Below are 17,900 nucleotides of genomic sequence, written 5' to 3'. Positions count from 1 at the left end.
TCATAGAAGTTTGCATTTTGCGGTTGCAGTCTGCGGTCTGCAGTTCATCTTGGACTTGTATCTTAAGTAGGTAATGAACATATTTTCAATTCCTCAAACCTCAAACTCAAAGTGATTGACAACCGAATGAACCTGATTTTCACACGTCACGAAGCATTTTTTTCATTGACTAACTAAAGCCCGGTCTGTAAGCAAGTAGAATTTTGTCCAATGACCCCAAGCTACCCATCCTTATCGCTCGCGCGTAATTATATTGCTGTCGCGACAGTGCGACGGGCGTCCGCAGTGAGTGTGCGAGCGCGACAGCAACATAATTACGCGCGAGCGATAAGGATGGGTAGCTTGGGGTCATTGGACATAGTTCTACGTGCTCACAGACCAGACTATAGTATAGCTGGTATAGCCTGCAGGGATTCTATGGGCGCCCTACAATGGGGCTTATACAACCCGATCGAGTTAACTGCGCACCTGGCAGCCGTGACGTCACATCGACGCTCTGATACGGACGGGGCGAACGCGGGGAGACGTGCGGGTGAGTGCGAGGGAGAGTCGCATTCCAGCGAGGTACGCAGTTAGCTGATCGGGTTGTAGAGCATTTTATTTATTACTGGGGTCGTCGTTTCAGCCAAATGACGTCCACTGCTGGACAAAGGCCTCCCCCAAGGTTTTCCACAATGAACGGTTCTGCGCTGCCCGCATAAAGGCTCTTCCCGCGACCTTTACCAGATCGTCGGTCCACCTAGTAGGATTACTGGGGTATGGTATCAAATTCAACACACACAACTATTAGGTAGGTTTGGGACAGAAGTGGCCATAATTTTGTGCCACGCGACATGGGCGGACAGTCAGTGTGAGGTGATTCTAGTTTTCTAAGAATTATTGCGAATTTGTGAATATAATTTAGCAGTGATTATCGGGCGTGGTTGCGACCATACATTAGCCGCATTATGACTGCGTTTACAGCAATAATAATAACATTAAATACAAGTGAACTTACGGCCTGTCGATTACGACTTTCCGCGTAAAATCGACCACTTGTCTTAAATTAGCGTTGGGCGATAAATCAGGGGATTCAGGCCAACATTGCGCCATAAGAATTCCCGGCGTATTTGTGTAACTACGTGTTATGCATAAATCAGATTGATGGTATCGGCCGAAAAAATATTAAGAACCGCCCGCCAGTGATTTTGAGACTACGATGACTGATCGAAGTGGTTTTAGACGTAGCAGTTCTAACAAAATGTTATTTTAAAAATTTTGTTTTCTGTGTAATATTTCTGATCTGGTAGGTTAATACTGAGTTTTGTTTGAACCTAGATTATAAATGAATTGTAGACAAAAATCAAATCACTCAGTTTCGTAATGTAAAAAGCTGGAAATGTCTCTAGGAAATGTTATTTTAATTTTGAAATGATATCCTTTAAAAATACTAAAAAACAGTCGGTCAATTTAGTCTTCTAATTACATACATACCTATTTTTCTTTCTAGTAAAGAACTCTGAGGGCTTGAGTGAGTTGACATCAAATGAGCGCGTTAAAAAATATATGAAAATTTTAGTTCTTGAAAGTTTCCGCTAGGGGCGCTGTACGATCCGTCATACATTGAATGTAACTTTTTTACGCAATCGACATCGAATGCGTTTGACGTAAACTCACACTACGGCCCCTGTGGGTCTAGACAAAGTGCAAATTATAATCGCAAACCAGTCGAAAAGTGGTCGAAAAGCCCCTTTTTTGTATGGAGTTTTGACGGATTCAATTTTCGATTCGATCAAAAAGTGCGTTTTGTCTAGGGGGGCTGGACTCTGTCAGAGTAGTAGAGGAATGAGGATCATTTCGATTTTTAGCTGTGAATGCAGATTTATAGGGTTAAGAAATCCTTAATACACAGTCCAAAAATTTTTGTTCTACGACAAAAATTGACGAAGTTATGGCCAAATTACTAAAAAAGTTCACTGACCGCCCGGCGCGGGGACGATGACGTCACTATATCCGATCCGAACGCTGCCGGCGTACTGCGTGGATAGAAAATATATTTTTCTAGCCAAACTATCAGTTTTAGAGAAAAACTTGTAATGACATTTATTCATCAGAATAAAGTAAGCTATCGATGGGTAATTTTTAAAAATAGAAATTGTGAAAAATTACGCAAAAAATCCATACGCTCATACGATTCAATGGAACGCAGAGACGCGATTGGGGTCTCCGCGGTGGTATATTTGGCGATTTATTCAAATAAAGTGTTCATAAGTGTTGTTAGTCATATCTTCTTCCAAGTAAAATATAAAAATGTATAAGTATTAATTTATTTACTTCTAACAATAAGGTATAGCTGAAGCAGATACACTCTGCCTAGGCTACAAGACATTGCTATGAAGATCATTTCGATGTACACGCAATACCTACCTGTTATTTAGTTTTTCCGAGTTAAACCTACGTACCTACCTAGGGGCCGTCCATAAATTACGTCATCGATTTTTTCAGATTTTAGACCCCCCCCCCCTACAATCATCCTAGCGTCATTTCTTAATGACCCCCCCCCCCCCCCCCTTCTCCCAAAATTGACGTCATTACCAGTTTGACAAAATTAAAACACTTGTAGAATCACCTTTTATTTTTTTTTTAATAGATAGAGTGATTCTTAAGGAAGGTTTATATGTATAATACACGTAAGTACCACGGGCGAAGCCGGGGCGGGCAGCTAGTATTATATGTAATCAGTAGCGGCGGAAGGGGGGGCGGTGGGGGCGTTCCGCCCCGGGTGCCAAGCATCAGGGGGTGACACAAGTCGCGCAGATTAGTACTCCCTGGCACATCTGCATGGCAAATCTGCGGTCTATGTCATGATACGGGGGGGTGGGGGGTGCGATTGTCTTTCAATCGGTAGGAAACCCCAAAAATCCTGGGGGGGTACCAGGGGGTGCCATAGGACTTGTGACGAGGGGGAGGGGGGGGGGGGGTGATCGCCCCGGGTGCCAACCTAGGTGTGCTGGAAGAAATTTCTTTTTAGAAATAATCTTTTTGTAGGTGAACAATAAACTATAAATAAATAAATAAGAATGACGTCAATTTCGAAACACCCCCCCCCCCCCTATCTATCATTTACCGTCATCCGCAGACCAACCCCCCCCCCCCCCCCCCCCTAATTTAGAATGACGTAATATATGGACGGCCCCCTATCTATTCGCCGTTCCCATGGGCGGGCCAGCTGCTGCAGGAAAGGACAGCTGCTCCCTCCTGGAAATCTATTTAATCTTAGCCTAGAAGCTGGGTAGGACTCCTCCGCCCCCGTAAAGCTTGCCCCTCCCCCCAGGCCATAAGCATAAGCTGGATATGACTCCCCTTCGGCCAGAAGCTGGGTATGACACCCCCCCCCCCCCCATGCCAGAAATTGGGTATGACTTGATAATGTGGTTTTTGGACATAGCGATACTTATTTTTCACAATTTTTATTTTTAAAAATTACTGGTCGATAGGTTACTTTATTTTGATGAATAAATGTTATTAAAAGTTTTTTTCTAAAACTGATAGTTTAGCTGGAAAAAAATATTTTCCATCCCAATAGTACGCCGGCTGCGCTCGATTCGGATATAGTGACGTCACGCGGCCCTGCGTACGTTGACTTTTAGCGGCGAAAACGGCCTATGTTTATTACTTAATATCTTCGTAAGTAATGGTCCGATTTGGATAATTCAAAAAGATATATCTTTCTTATGTCTTAAAGATTAACGTAGATACTAGTTTTATTGAATTTTCTACAACAGTACTGATCCTCATTATAAAAAATGTTTGCAAAAAAAGACAATTACAGTATCTTCTATCGAAGAAAAAAGTGGCGACCACGGGCTGGAAGACGTAGCGTGGGCAGGCCTCCTACTAGGTGGACCGACGATCTCGTAAAGGTCGCGGGAAGAGCCTGGATGCGGGCAGCGCAGGACCGTGCATTGTGGAAAACCTTGGAGGAGGCCTTTGTCCAGCAGTGGACGTCATTTGGCTGAAACGAACGAACGAACAGTATCTTCATACTACGGCCCCTGGACTCTGCCAGAGAAAGTACTAGCTAGAGGATTTATAAAAAATGTTTGCAAAAAAGACAATTACTGTATCTCATACACTTTTATTGAAGTCACTTTTAAAAACCTTAAATTCTATCTCACAGACTCACAATAGAATAAATGCGCTAACAAAGATATACACACGTTTAGTTTTATATCACATACAGTATACCATCCAAAAATTACAATACACAAAAATACGTAGGCTATTCAAATTCACTGGTACAAATATAGGGTCCTATAATATTAGTAAACTTCTTTGTAAAATGCTGTTACATAGCTCAATTTTTCCCTATGGGATCAAGATCCAGCTTTACAAATAAAACAGAACCTTATATTACGTATAATTAAAGTTCACTTAATATTGCACATGTTAATTTAATGTTCGTCTAAGTGATGGTAGACTCTCCTAAGTTTTTCCCTTTTGTTCTTGTTTGCGTGTTTTTTCTCGTGTTTCCAGGGTTTGCTTATTTGCGCTCCGGCCGGCTGCGCTCCAACAACGCTGGAAGAATGGGTCTTATTAATAATAAATAATAAATAAATATCCTTAGACATTAGAAAGTTAATAAGGCTCAATTTTAATGTTATTTTTACTAAATTATAAAGTACTTAGTTTCTTTCAAAAGGAGTAAAAATAGTTTGGATTATGTGCGTTTTTCAGGCATAATGTATTTTATCAGCTCAAAAATCTGAGGTAATGGTTACCTTTTTGAGTAAAAAAAAATAACTGAACTAATGATACAATTTAAATGGTGATCCCATTTAAATAATAAATCCTGTTAGGTACATATAAAAAACCTGGGATCATATGTTTTTCTTTTGTAGTCGGTTAAAAATGACATCCACTATGGTTGAGGATTCCGGGTAAAGCTCGCTTCTACCTTCGGTCTGCATCTCAATGTAGGCCAAGGGCTTTGTGAAAAAAAAATCGTGCCAACTGTTAGTAAGAGCGTCGCAAGTCACAACAATCTTGCAACAGTACTAACCAACATTGTAAATTAAAGATAATCCTCAGAATTTTCCATTAGATGCAAGCAACTATCATATAAATCTATAATCCACATGCACGTTATAATACGGTCTCCTGGCAATTTTCACGATCGTTAACCCTCCAGCTCATAAAGAAGTTGGGACTTTATGAATTAACCGTTGGCGTGCCGCCAGGCGGACCGTTCCGTCGCCGCTATTTAGGGTTAAACTCTAATTGATAATATACTCTCAGTCTTTCATCTTAGCTCGTTACGAACGATATTTTCGTATGCACTTTTTTAACTCGCGTATGCGATAAACACATAAAAAAGTTTTTTTTTTGTAATTTCAGTAATTATTGCTTTTGATATGTTTTTGTAGACGAAACGGTCTTTAACGGTGTTTGTTTTAGCCGAAAATGTTTTTATACCAGCGTCTGAAATGATCCCACTTATTTTTATATTTTCTTCAGTTAACATTCAGTGAAGTGTAATGGCATGGACTAGCTTACGAAGATACGCGCATTCCAGCTGAATTTATTTTTACACGTATTACTGCCGATTTCCGTTGATACAACGTTAGCGGTCCGATTTAGGGCGATATTTTAAAACGAAATGGAACATACTAACTCTTTCGATAACTGCTGGATAAACTAGGCTAGATTTGAAATAATATAGAATAAGTAAACCATTTATCTTTATAAAATGTATTTACTCTGTAAAACTATGTGCAGCGCTGGTCTTTATCAAGGATTGATCGAAGTGTCCACTTTGGGATCTTGTCCCTTTCACGTAGATCAAGATTATGTTGGCGGCACTTCGGTCTAGTTAATTTTACAAGTCGGGAGTATACTGAACACAAGTCTAGACCGGGTTTTAGTTAGCATTTGGGCGACCTTTAAGGATTAGTCACACTGTATGCGGTTTGCGGTCGGTCAAAGTAATCATACATTATGAGGGCTGCTTTTACTTGATCGCAGACCGCATTTAGGGTGGCAAATCCTTTACCTTACTGTGGCGCCAAGAGCAGGGATGTTATGGATATGGTAACCGTAACCGAAACTTTAAAAAATATCCGTAACCGTAACCATAACTAATTCAAAGGTTTCGGATTTAGGCAGAGTCAAGCAAGTCCCTAAGCTGATATTTTAATGATTACATTTTTTCCCATAATATAAAAGCTTTTTTGTGAGACCAAGAAGATGACAGATGCCAAAGAAATCTCTTCTGTACCCATTCTATTCATAAGGCATGAACTGTGTTGGACAACTATTAGAATCTACACTATTGCATTCTATACTTAGCACAGATATCATATCCGTAACCGTAACGGAGTCCGAAACCGGTATAATATTATTCCAATATCCGTAACCGTATCCATTAACCGAAACTACATATCCATAACATCCCTAGCCTAGAGCAACCGCTCTACTCGCTCCACTTTGGACTGGTCCGAACAACGTAAGTACAACTCACCCTAAGATAGGTTTTCCCTTGACATGCGCGGAACTTTTCTGCATGGCGAAGAATGTGTTGTCGATCTCAGCCGATTTGTTCAGCCAGCCCTGTAACAATTATAACTTTTTGAAAATTTTGAATATAATATGACATTAAGACAAGTATTAACCAATTTTACATTGCCATGTCGCCACCGACCATATGACGATAGCTGGTAGCGGCTGGGAAAAAAGGGAGATATGTTTTTTTTTTATGTGACAGGAGGCAAACGATCAGACGGATCACCTGATGGTAAGTGATTACCGTCGCCCATAGACACCCGCAGACCCAGGGGCGTTACAGGAGCGGTGCTTTGTGTGTAACGTTCCGCGAAAAAACCTTACGTCTAGTTGACTGTTGAAATGATGATAATACAAGCCAATGAGACAGAGAAGTTAAGTTCGTTAGTTTCAGCCAATTGACATCCACTGCTGGACAAAGACCTCCCCCAAGGATTTCACAATGACCGCCGCCTGCGCCGCCCGCATCCAGAGATTAAAAGTAGGTCACCAATTTTAACGTGCTGTCTTCTAACCTCCAAAAACTGATCTTTATTAAATATTAACAACCGCATACAGGAGATGAACTAACATGATGTCTGACCGCATTGATGTCACATCGAAGCTGTCAGAAACCCGCAGACACGTATAAAATGTTCCATTGATGCCAGAACACCACGCACGAACGTCGCAACTTTATTATATTTAGGATTCCGCATCCTGTAGACTGATCCAATATTATCCATGTTCTATCCAATAAGCATTTGTTTTCTCTTTTCAGCATTTTTTACACTTAAAATGACCTTATTTTGTAAACGTTATTTTACCCTTTTTAGTTGGAGGCAACAAAAGAAGCCGTACAAGCACGTATGCGATTTCCTACACAAATAGATGCTGCACATCTATCTACAGTAAATTTAAATTAAATGGAGGAAATTGGAGACTTACAATAGCTTAACTCAGAATTTAATCATGCTAATTGATCCTATACAACCTGATGATTAACAACATAATGATAGTTGAATACATTGGTCTTTACCATAGATAACTTCTTTTTAGGGTTCCGTAGCCAAATGGCAAAAAACGGAACCCTTATAGATTCGTCATGTCTGTCTGTCCGTCCGTCTGTCCGTCCGTCCGTCCGTCCGTCCGTCTGTCCGTCCGTACTATGTCACAGCCATTTTTTTCCGAAACTATAAGAGCTATACTGTTGAAACTTGGTAGGTAGATGTATTCTGTGAACCGCATTAAGGTTTTTTTATGCAAAAATAAAAAAATAAAAAAAAATATTGGGGGCTCCCCATACTTAGAACTGAAACTCAAAAATTTTTTTTTCGTCAAACACATACGTGTGGGGTATCTATGGATAGGTCTTCAAAAATGATATCGAGATTTCTAAAATACTTTTTTTCTAAACCGAATAGTTTGCGTGACAGACGCTTCCAAAGTGGAAAAAAGTTGGTCCCCCCCCCCCCCCCTCTATTTTGAAATCTATACGGAATCCTACATAGAATGACTACGTGAGCCTTTGAAAGCACATACAAGCCAACTTTTTATATCAACGTATTTATATTCTGTTGTTATCGCCCACTCACACGGGATTTTAGATTCCCTCGGGATAGATGACAAACGACACCCGTCCGTTTGCGGGTCCGTTGTTTTGTTGGACGTAGGCGGCTTGGATTGGCTTGGTGTCGCCACAATCCAAACAGTTATTTTGATCGGATAGATATATTGCACAACAAAATTAGAACTGAGGAAAATGGCGCATTATTTTTAGATGGAAAAGAAAATACAAAACAAATTAAACATAGACAGTTAAGTGTGTATTCTATAATAATTAAAAATTATGTATTCTTTATTTGGGGGCTGAGGCGCTCTCTAGTGGCGTCTTTTAGAAACTAACTGCCATAAATAGTGTCTAAACTTACCTCAACCATCCTAGCTTCTCTAGGCGTAGGCTTCCTCTTCTCAGACCGCTTGTCCTCAATCATCTGGTCTAGAGGCTCGGGTTCGCATCCCGGTGGTAGCTCGGCCCAGCGGAGGCGCCCTCTAGTGGCAATTACTAGAAACTAAACTCGCCTCAACCATCATTTCCTAGAAACTAAACTTACCTCAACCATCCTAGCTTCTCTAGGCGTAGGCTTCCTCTTCTCAGACCTCTTGTCCTCAATCATCTGGTCTAGAGGCTCGGGTTCGCATCCCGGTAGTAGCTCGGCCCAGCGGAAGCGCCCTCTAGTGGCAATTACTAGAAACTAAACTCACCTCAACCATAATTTCCTAGAAACTAAACTTACCTCAACCATCCTAGCTTCTCTAGGCGTAGGCTTCCTCTTCTCAGACCTCTTGTCCTCAATCATCTGGTCTAGAGGCTCGGGTTCGCATCCCGGTAGTAGCTCGGCCCAGCGGAAGCGCCCTCTAGTGGCAATTACTAGAAACTAAACTCACCTCAACCATAATTTCCTAGAAACTAAACTTACCTCAACCATCCTAGCTTCTCTAGGCGTAGGCTTCCTCTTCTCAGACCTCTTGTCCTCAATCATCTGGTCTAAGGGCTCGGGTTCGCATCCCGGCGGTAGCTCAGCCCAGCGGAGGCGCCCTCTAGTGGCATTTTGTAGAAACTAACTGCCATAAATAGTGTCTTAACTCACCTCAACCATCCTAGCTTCTCTAGGCGTAGGCTTCCTCTTCTCAGACCTCTTGTCCTCAATCATCTGGTCTAAGGGCTCGGATTCGCATCCCGGCGGTAGCTCGGCCCAGCGGAGGCGCCCTCTAGTGGCATTTTGTAGAAACTAACTGCCATAAATAGTGTCTTAACTCACCTCAACCATCCTAGCTTCTCTAGGCGTAGGCTTCCTCTTCTCAGACCTCTTGTCCTCAATCATCTGGTCTAAGGGCTCGGATTCGCATCCCGGCGGTAGCTCGGCCCAGGGGAGGCGCCTTCTAGTGGCATTTCCTAGAAACTAAACTTACCTCAACCATCCTAGCTTCTCTAGGCGTAGGCTTCCTCTTCTCAGACCTCTTGTCCTCAATCATCTTCTCTAAGGGCTCGGGTTCGCTTCCCGGCGGTAGCTCGGCCCAACGGAGGCGCCCATTGGCGGCGTCCTTGAGAAGTAGACGAGCGGACCGCGATTGGTCCGGCTGGCCCGCAGCCGTCATGAAGCCTCTGTTGTCTGGGAATCAATAAATATTGTTGTAAAATAAATGTGTCATTTATCTGCTCAAAGATTTTTCTTTGATATTTAATCAATAATAATAAATATCTTTGAACATTTTACACTTCGCCTCTAGTTCCAAACTAAGCAAAGCTTGTACTATGGGTACTAGATTGAATAGAAGAATTTTATTTCGCACAAAAGGATTTTTTCGCCAAGGTTTAAAAAAAACTACCCAATGTCGTGATCTATTTCGATCCAATCCCAACTTCTAATATCAATAATAAGGTGTGATTCAGCTCTCCTAAGAGTTGAGCGTCGTTTCATAAAGATCCATACCGAAATCAAGCGAATTTCACTCTTATAGCTCGGAATAACGAATATATTCATAATACCTATTCACAATATTGAGTAAGCGATACTGGGTTGGCACGCAAGGGCTGAATTTTGGGGTTCAATTTAGGATACTTGTAATACTCACAAGCATGCGCAGTAAGTATCTGCTTGTAGTCCAGAGTGTCAGTGGCTTGAGGTAACAGTAGTCCATACTTCTGCTCGAAGGTGTGGCGGCTCACCAGCTGGCATAAACGAGCCATGGCCGCGTCGTGAGACCGCATCTAGAAAGATATGGAGTTGTTATTATTTTCTTTTTTCTCAAATTTTCCAATGTTTACCTAAATCTAAACATATAAAGACATTTTTGAGTTTTGACTTGACTTCTTTTTTTAGGTCTCTGTTAACCCCTTCTAGTAAACTTGAGTGGGTTCACCACAATAGGTCGACGGAAAACAAACCAGCATTCCTCGTCACATATCACATACCCCTACGTATGGAACGATGCCTGTTTCAAGAAATTAAGTGACGTCACGAGATTACAATTTATATTCGTTCCTTTCAGTCAAATGATGTCCCCTGCTAGACAAATGATTTCCATAAGGACCGGTCCTGCAATTTCTGTATCTTAGCTATTTTTAGAGGTTTTATTTATAAGTACTGGGAAATTTTATAACGCCAAGGCTAATAAAGATATACGAGGAATTAAAACATGCTTATTACATGTGCATGTGGATTGAGTGATCCTTGCTTCAATCTTAACAAAAATCGAGGAAGTTTTACTTAAAATATGTTAAAACATTGCGATGAAGTTTAAAAATTTGTTAAACCTAAGATAAAAATGTTATGGCCAATAAATAGGAGCACTCATACCGCACGCTTTAAGAAAACGTCAACATGTTTATTTCAGAAAATAAAGCCTTTCCACTTCTTTTTATAGTATTGAAAAATTGTTAAGAATATGTTAAAACTATTAACAAATTCTGAAATTCCTTGCACGTCCCGTTCCAAAGTTATGACGATTATTTAGGATCACTCACACCGCACACGGGCCGTATGAGTGCTCTTCAAAATAATGACTTTTTATTAATAAATACGTTTTATTTCTGTTGGGAAATGTGTGCAAACTGACGAGCGAATTTGTTAAAGAATAAGTGTGACAAAACTTAAAAGCTGAAGGAAGAAATTAACCTTTATTCTTTCCTCCAATATGCCGTGTGAGTGATCCTTACTTTTACCTCTATCTGCTCATATGTAGTTCGTAGGCAGACTGAGATAGTATCTAAAATTGTTAATTGTTTTTAACAATTATTTGGCATATATTTTGCTTTTATTAAGGTCATAATTTAAGAAATATCAGGCTTAGATGATTCCTAAAGGAAAATGTTGATTAGGGTACGTATGATTTTTTTATTTTGAGAGACTGTTTCGATTCATCAGAAGTTTACATGTGAGATTTAAGTAATAATATTATTTTATCGTATTTTATAGTCCAACCAAAAAAAAAACAGTTTTGTTGAGAAATTTGTAATTTATTTAAATAAAACCGTGAGTATCTTTCTCAATTCATATTACAAGTCAAAGGACATTGGGAACTTTAATATGAGAAAATGCCCCACGGCGGACAAAGATGAAACGTATTTTATTTCAAAGCTTTATACTTGTAGGTATATTCACTTAAAGCGCTATATTGTGAGATATGGGAATTCTGAGATATGACGAGTCTAAGTTGAAAATATATTTGTCTAAAATGATTTGATATTTTTACATGTTATGTTGTTTGGCATTGTAGAGTAACCAATAAAAGTAAATAAAATAATAAAAATAAATAAAAATATAAATAAAATAATATAAATAAATAAAATATTATAAATACTTAAATTAATATTAGACAACATCTCATATATTACTCCAACCCAAAATAAGTAGCTAAGGCATTTGTGTTATGGAAATCGGGAACGACGAACCACAACACACCCAAACCAGAGACAATGTGAAAAGATCGTTTTCTATATTGTCCCGGCCGGGAATCGAACCCGGGACCTCAGGATTGGCCCGGCACACCTTGAAAACCGGTGTGTGCGCCTCTCCGCCACGGAGGTCGTCAAAAATGTTACCTAAATGTAAAATAAAATAAAATATTAAAACTTCATTTTCTCAATATTCCCATATAAGAGAGAAAAAAAAAATGCACGGAAATTCATTGGATATTAGTATGTATCATCTGTGATAGGTTTCGTTTGTGTCCGCTACTTTTCGAAAAGTGGGGCAAAAAGTTCCCAATGTCATTTGAATTCAATCCTATAAACAATTGTAATGTTTCTTTATTTCTATTATTCAAGATGTAGGGGTAAACCACTAAAACTCGCGCTACTGCCGATCGCGGCGACGGACGCCCCCCGCGAGTTTTAGCGGAGGCCCCTAAACCTACTACATATTAGATAGCATTGGTTTTGCATTGTCACGTCTGACGAATCGGAACAGTCTCACAAAATAAAAAATCATATGTACCCTAATCAACATTTTCCTTTAGGAATCATCTAAGCCTGATATTTCTTAAATTATGACCTTAATAAAAGCAAAATATATGCCAAATAATTGTTAAAAACAATTAACAATTTTAGATACTATCTCAGTCTGCCTACGAACTACATATGAGCAGATAGAGGTAAAAGTAAGGATCACTCACACGGCATATTGGAGGAAAGAATAAAGGTTAATTTATTCCTTCAGCTTTTAAGTTTTGTCACACTTATTCTTTAACAAATTCGCTCGTCAGTTTGCACACATTTCCCAACAGAAATAAAACGTATTTATTAATAAAAAGTCATTATTTTGAAGAGCACTCATACGGCCAGTGTGCGGTGTGAGTGATCCTAAATAATCGTCATAACTTTGGAACGGGACGTGCAAGGAATTTCAGAATTTGTTAATAGTTTTAACATATTCTTAACAATTTTTCAATACTATAAAAAGAAGTGGAAAGGCTTTATTTTCTGAAATAAACATGTTGACGTTTTCTTAAAGCGTGCGGTATGAGTGCTCCTATTTATTGGCCATAACATTTTTATCTTAGGTTTAACAAATTTTTAAACTTCATCGCAATGTTTTAACATATTTTAAGTAAAACTTCCTCGATTTTTGTTAAGATTGAAGCAAGGATCACTCAATCCACATGCACATGCTTATTACGATCTCTGATCTGTTACCTGGTCTATAGACAGTACGGCAGTCAGCATCAAGTCAGGAGCGACGGCATACGCGGGCAGCACGAGGCCAGGACAGTCCAGCAACTCGATGTCTTCATCCAGGATCAAAGACTGGATGTGTCTGGTGTGCCCCGGCATGGCGCTGACGCTAACCTATATGAGAATATTGATTTATTTAATTACTTTGTGATACCGGAAAAATAATTTTTGACCACTTCGTGGATATCGTAAGCGACTAAGGGAGAAATGTGCGAACATCAGGCCTACCCAACCCATTTGGCTAGTGAGGGAAGTGTGAGACAAAATCTCAGTTTTGCTTTTGAAAAATAAGAGGGGGAAATCCTCCTGTAGTGGAGACTAAATGTCTGATATATTTCGAGAAAGACTTAGGGCCTTGCCACACTGGCGGATTGCAAGCGGCGCGGCGGGCACGCCAAAACGCTTGCAATCCGCCAGTGTGGCAAGGCCCTTACTAGACAGGTTCATAAATAGTCTGCTATTTTGTGAGCTGTTATACTACAGGCAAACAGATTTTATCATAACAGACTTATTAATTTTGAATTTAAAAGTAATTCATACATAAGACAAAATTTCAACATCAAACAACACCATCATAAAATTATCATGAAAAATCAGTTTTTGATAAATAAAATCAAATTACCTTCTTAGTCTTCATTAAAACATTGACAGTACTAGATTTTCCGACATTGGGGTATCCAATCATCCCCACTGACAGTCTAGGTGGATTCTTAAGAGCTCCCACATTCTGGTTCTTCAACATTTCTAACAGCATATCTCTGTCAAAAATTTCATACGAATTTTTCACTGTTTCTCTTTCTTCTGAAGAGTCAGGGGTTTCATTAACAATTTTAGGTACTACATTACTAGGGTAGGAGTCAATTGGTTTGCCTAATCGTAAGTTTTCAACGACTTTGTCCAACACCTCTTGTATTTTGTCTAATCTGTCTGATGTATTTGAGACAGCTGTGTCCAGTTCTCCGAGTTGTCTTTTAAACAACTTTATGTCTTCTTCTGTGCTGTTTAGAGCTTCTTCTTCTAAATCACTCTGGGTTATACCATTTATAGAGTCAGCTGACTCTGTGTCTGAACCGTCCACGTCATAAGTTTGACTTTTTTTGGAAGAACTATCACTGGCTTCGGATATTTTACGTTCATTTGTGTGCTTAGCTGCAGAGAAGAATGCAATAGTAATGTTCTGGAAGATAACAAGTTTATTTAGTAAGTACAATATAATACATTTGTAATCAAAATAAATCAACATTTTGAAAACACCTTTTTAGGACTTCATTTAACATGCAGTAATAGAAGAAAAAAGAAGGTTCAGATTATAAAAAATACTTACTTCTTTATTGAAATATTCAGCCCAACACTTCCGTTCGTATTCAGCTGTCAAATCAGCCTTGTTCAATAATAAGATGAATTTGCACTTTTGCTCTATAGCATATTGCTCTAAATCTTTACACCTGTAAACAATAATGGTTACAATGTTAAACCTGTAATAATCAGTACATGTAACTAGATACAATAATTTAGTACTCTAAAATTTAACAATATTAGTTGTGTAGTCTAAAATAAATTAATCACCTGAACAGTAATGGATTCCTAGCATCTAAAAGGATCAAAACAATGTCTGCTTTCTCTAAAGTCCTCCAAAGTTGTTTCCAGAATTCAATATTACGTTCATACGGAGTCAATGCAGCTCCCAGCTTAGCTTGTAAGTCATTTAGGTGGCGACGCCAGTCAAGGAACGATTCTCTCTCACGTTCTATCTGTTGCTCAGCTGATATTCCTGGAGTCCATGGTGGTCTGGATATAAAATACACAATATGAGACTTATTTATAAGTAGAATAAAATAGATAGCTAAATATTGTTGTCAATAATACAGCAATACCACATAATTCTTATTAAGCTGTGTGCCATTTTAGACTAGATTTCTTTACAGTAAGGCCGAGTTGTATCACCTTGAACCATAACTATAAGAGTGTTGACGATTGTTATAGTTGAAGTAAAATGATGCCTTTATTCGGTTAAGGACAGATTCTGTTTAGGACAGATTAGGTTTACGACAGATTCTCTTTATGACAGATTCGTTTTATGACGGATTTTGTACAGTCAAGAATAAAATGTTTTTTTAACCAACGCAACGTCTCATGAATAGAGTTAACCAATTCCCCCTACTATGTAATATAAAATTATGGAAAACTTCTTTATATACATATATGTTACTCTGGTACCTATTGTGTATTTATTTTAGTCGTATGACTGCTTATGAGTTGCCGAGTATTCCATTAATAGCGTCGTGTATACGACGAGAGCACAAACTGAATATTTTGAAAATGTTTTTTATTTTAATTTAAAACGTGTGACTGAAATATGTATTATGATGTGATAAGTAACTAGCGGCCGCCCGCGACTTCGTACGCGTGGACCTCGTTTTACCCATATCGTTTCATGTTGATAGATGGCGTTTCACGGCATGAATATTTACGAATGTCAAAAACAGTAGTTTGTCCAGCGCTTTTTTTATTTACTACTTGCTTTCCGCCCGCGGCTTCGCGCGCGTGTACTACATATTTTACGGAACCCTATTTTTTTCCAAAATAATGTTTAGCCTGTGGCGTTCGGATTTCTGAACGCATCACTGACACAAGCTGTCAAAATTGACGGAACGGGACTTCACATTTTCCCGCTCACGCGGCGACACTTTTGGTCGTTCCACGAACTATTATAATTGCACATAAGTTAATCATACCGTATGCTGTTTGTGATACATGCAATGTTTACGCTGATTACCAAACTGTTAGAGTGATATTTTGTGTTGTGTACAACGATAACCGATTACACATCGTTTCAACGCTAACCGGTGTTTCATTTGGCTTGGGGGAACGCCACCGCATGAAACCCCAAAAGCCTATGTTACTCGTGAATAATGTAGCTTTCGAATGGTGAAAGAATTTTTAATAACGGTCCAGTAGTTTTTGAGCCTATTCGTTACAACCAAACAAAGTTTTCCTCTTTATAATATTAGTGTAGATATTTTGACGTTCATAAGTGCCACCTGTGGTCTAAATTGAATTAAATATTTTTTATTTTGATTTTGCTGTAGATTTTAACCAATGACGATAGATGGCGCTTTTTAGACGTCTTATTTATTTATTGAAATTCATTTGTCACAAAATCCGTTCAGTAGTTTTTGCGTGAAAGAGTAGCAAACATCCAGACAATCATGACATCCAGACATTCAAACTTTCGCCTTTATAATATTAGTAGGAAGTAGGATTATATTATAATCTACATCTACACTAATATTATAAAGAGAAAAGATTTATTTGTTTGCATTGAATAAGCTTCGAAGCTACTGGACCGATTTGAAAAAATATTTCAAACTATTGTGCAAAGTATAAGATGCAATTAATATTTTAACTTTTTTTTTTGTTCAAAACTAGTTAGCTAAATTAACTTTTTTTTTAATAATCTGTCTTTTGAATTTATGTACTCAATTGTATTTCTGTCTTAAAACGAATCTGTCATAAAGAGAATCTGTCGTAAACCGAATCTGTCCTAAACAGAATCTGTCCTAAACCGAATAAGCCAAATGATGCAACCCAGGTAAGTGTACAACTTCAAATGTTTTCTAGACTAACACAGTATAGTTAGCTCCATCAGCAATGTTATATGAAGTTAAACATACCTCCTTGGTACAGTTAATGGTTCGTCAAAATTAGGCTGTGAAGTCACTGGTTCCACCGCACTGGGCACAGATTTGACGTATTTCAAGTTCATCTTCTCAGCGGTAAACTCCCTTTGTGCGAGTTCTGCGGTTGACAGGAACTCTTGGAGGGAAGACTCTGCAGTGACAGATTGAAGGTTGAGGCGACCCCAGTCATAGCCATCATTTACTTCTGTCGTATGAAGCTGAAATTGAAAAAAATAGTAAGTAGGAAAAGAGTTTGTCTAATATTAATTTATTAATTATAACGATGATTTAATTAAAGATAAATATGTACAGGATAATTTTTCTTATTAGATTTTTGATGTTAAGGGTTGGTTTTTGTTATTGATCAGAATTACAAGAACAAACGATTTTGAAAGATGCTCTCTAGAGCATTTTAAGCATATTTATAGGCAATTTCAGAATACTGCTGTATGGTAAATGTGAGGATTGATGGGTTTATTGATAAAACATTACCATTGTGTTGTCTTCCACATGTTTTCGATGTCGATTCTTGGAAAACCGGTCTTTGATAAGCGCTCGGCCAAGGGAATCTTTATTTTTCTTGCCCATTTTCACGTGAAATCGTGAAGACTACTATAAACAAAGGTATTCTTAATTACTTGTAGAAATAGGAAATAAACTGAAATAAACGTGCACACCACAATTCGCAAACAACCCGTCACAAACACATGTTTTTAAACGTCAAGTTTGACAACTTAATTTCGGTCCGAAATAGCTAAAGTAGGAAAATAAAAAACCATATTTCTCTCAACTATTCATGGAAATAATTTTAAAAGGGAAAGAAAAAGAGAATGAAATTTATTCAAAAAGAAAAATCGAATTAAAGAATAAATCGGTTGATATATATATTATTATAGCATTTTAATAATTTTTTCAATAAAGTTTTGTAATACGTTTCTTTACACTCAGAAAAAATCGTCCTAACC

The 17,900-nt window shown here is 38.6% G+C and overlaps 1 protein-coding gene across 1 annotated transcript; it reads right to left on the bottom strand.

The window, feature by feature from the left end:
• Window positions 1-4,101: 4,101 nt before the first annotated feature.
• On the bottom strand, window positions 4,102-17,656 carry LOC135077420 (large subunit GTPase 1 homolog). The gene is made up of 10 exons (XM_063971953.1): window positions 17,428-17,656; window positions 16,930-17,153; window positions 14,822-15,043; window positions 14,580-14,700; window positions 13,878-14,432; window positions 13,217-13,369; window positions 10,156-10,291; window positions 9,493-9,692; window positions 6,500-6,588; window positions 4,102-4,557 (listed from the first exon to the last, which is right to left on the bottom strand). The coding sequence occupies exons 1-10, from the start codon at window positions 17,521-17,523 to the stop codon at window positions 4,434-4,436; spliced, it is 1,920 nt and encodes a 639-aa protein (XP_063828023.1). The 5' UTR covers window positions 17,524-17,656; the 3' UTR covers window positions 4,102-4,433.
• Between the last annotated feature and the right edge of the window lie 244 nt (window positions 17,657-17,900).

Source organism: Ostrinia nubilalis, chromosome 13 (genome assembly GCF_963855985.1).
Source record: "Ostrinia nubilalis chromosome 13, ilOstNubi1.1, whole genome shotgun sequence".
NCBI lineage: Eukaryota > Metazoa > Arthropoda > Insecta > Lepidoptera > Crambidae > Ostrinia > Ostrinia nubilalis.
The sequence above is the reverse complement of the archived record's forward strand: the minus strand, read 5'-3'. Positions and strand labels throughout refer to the sequence as shown.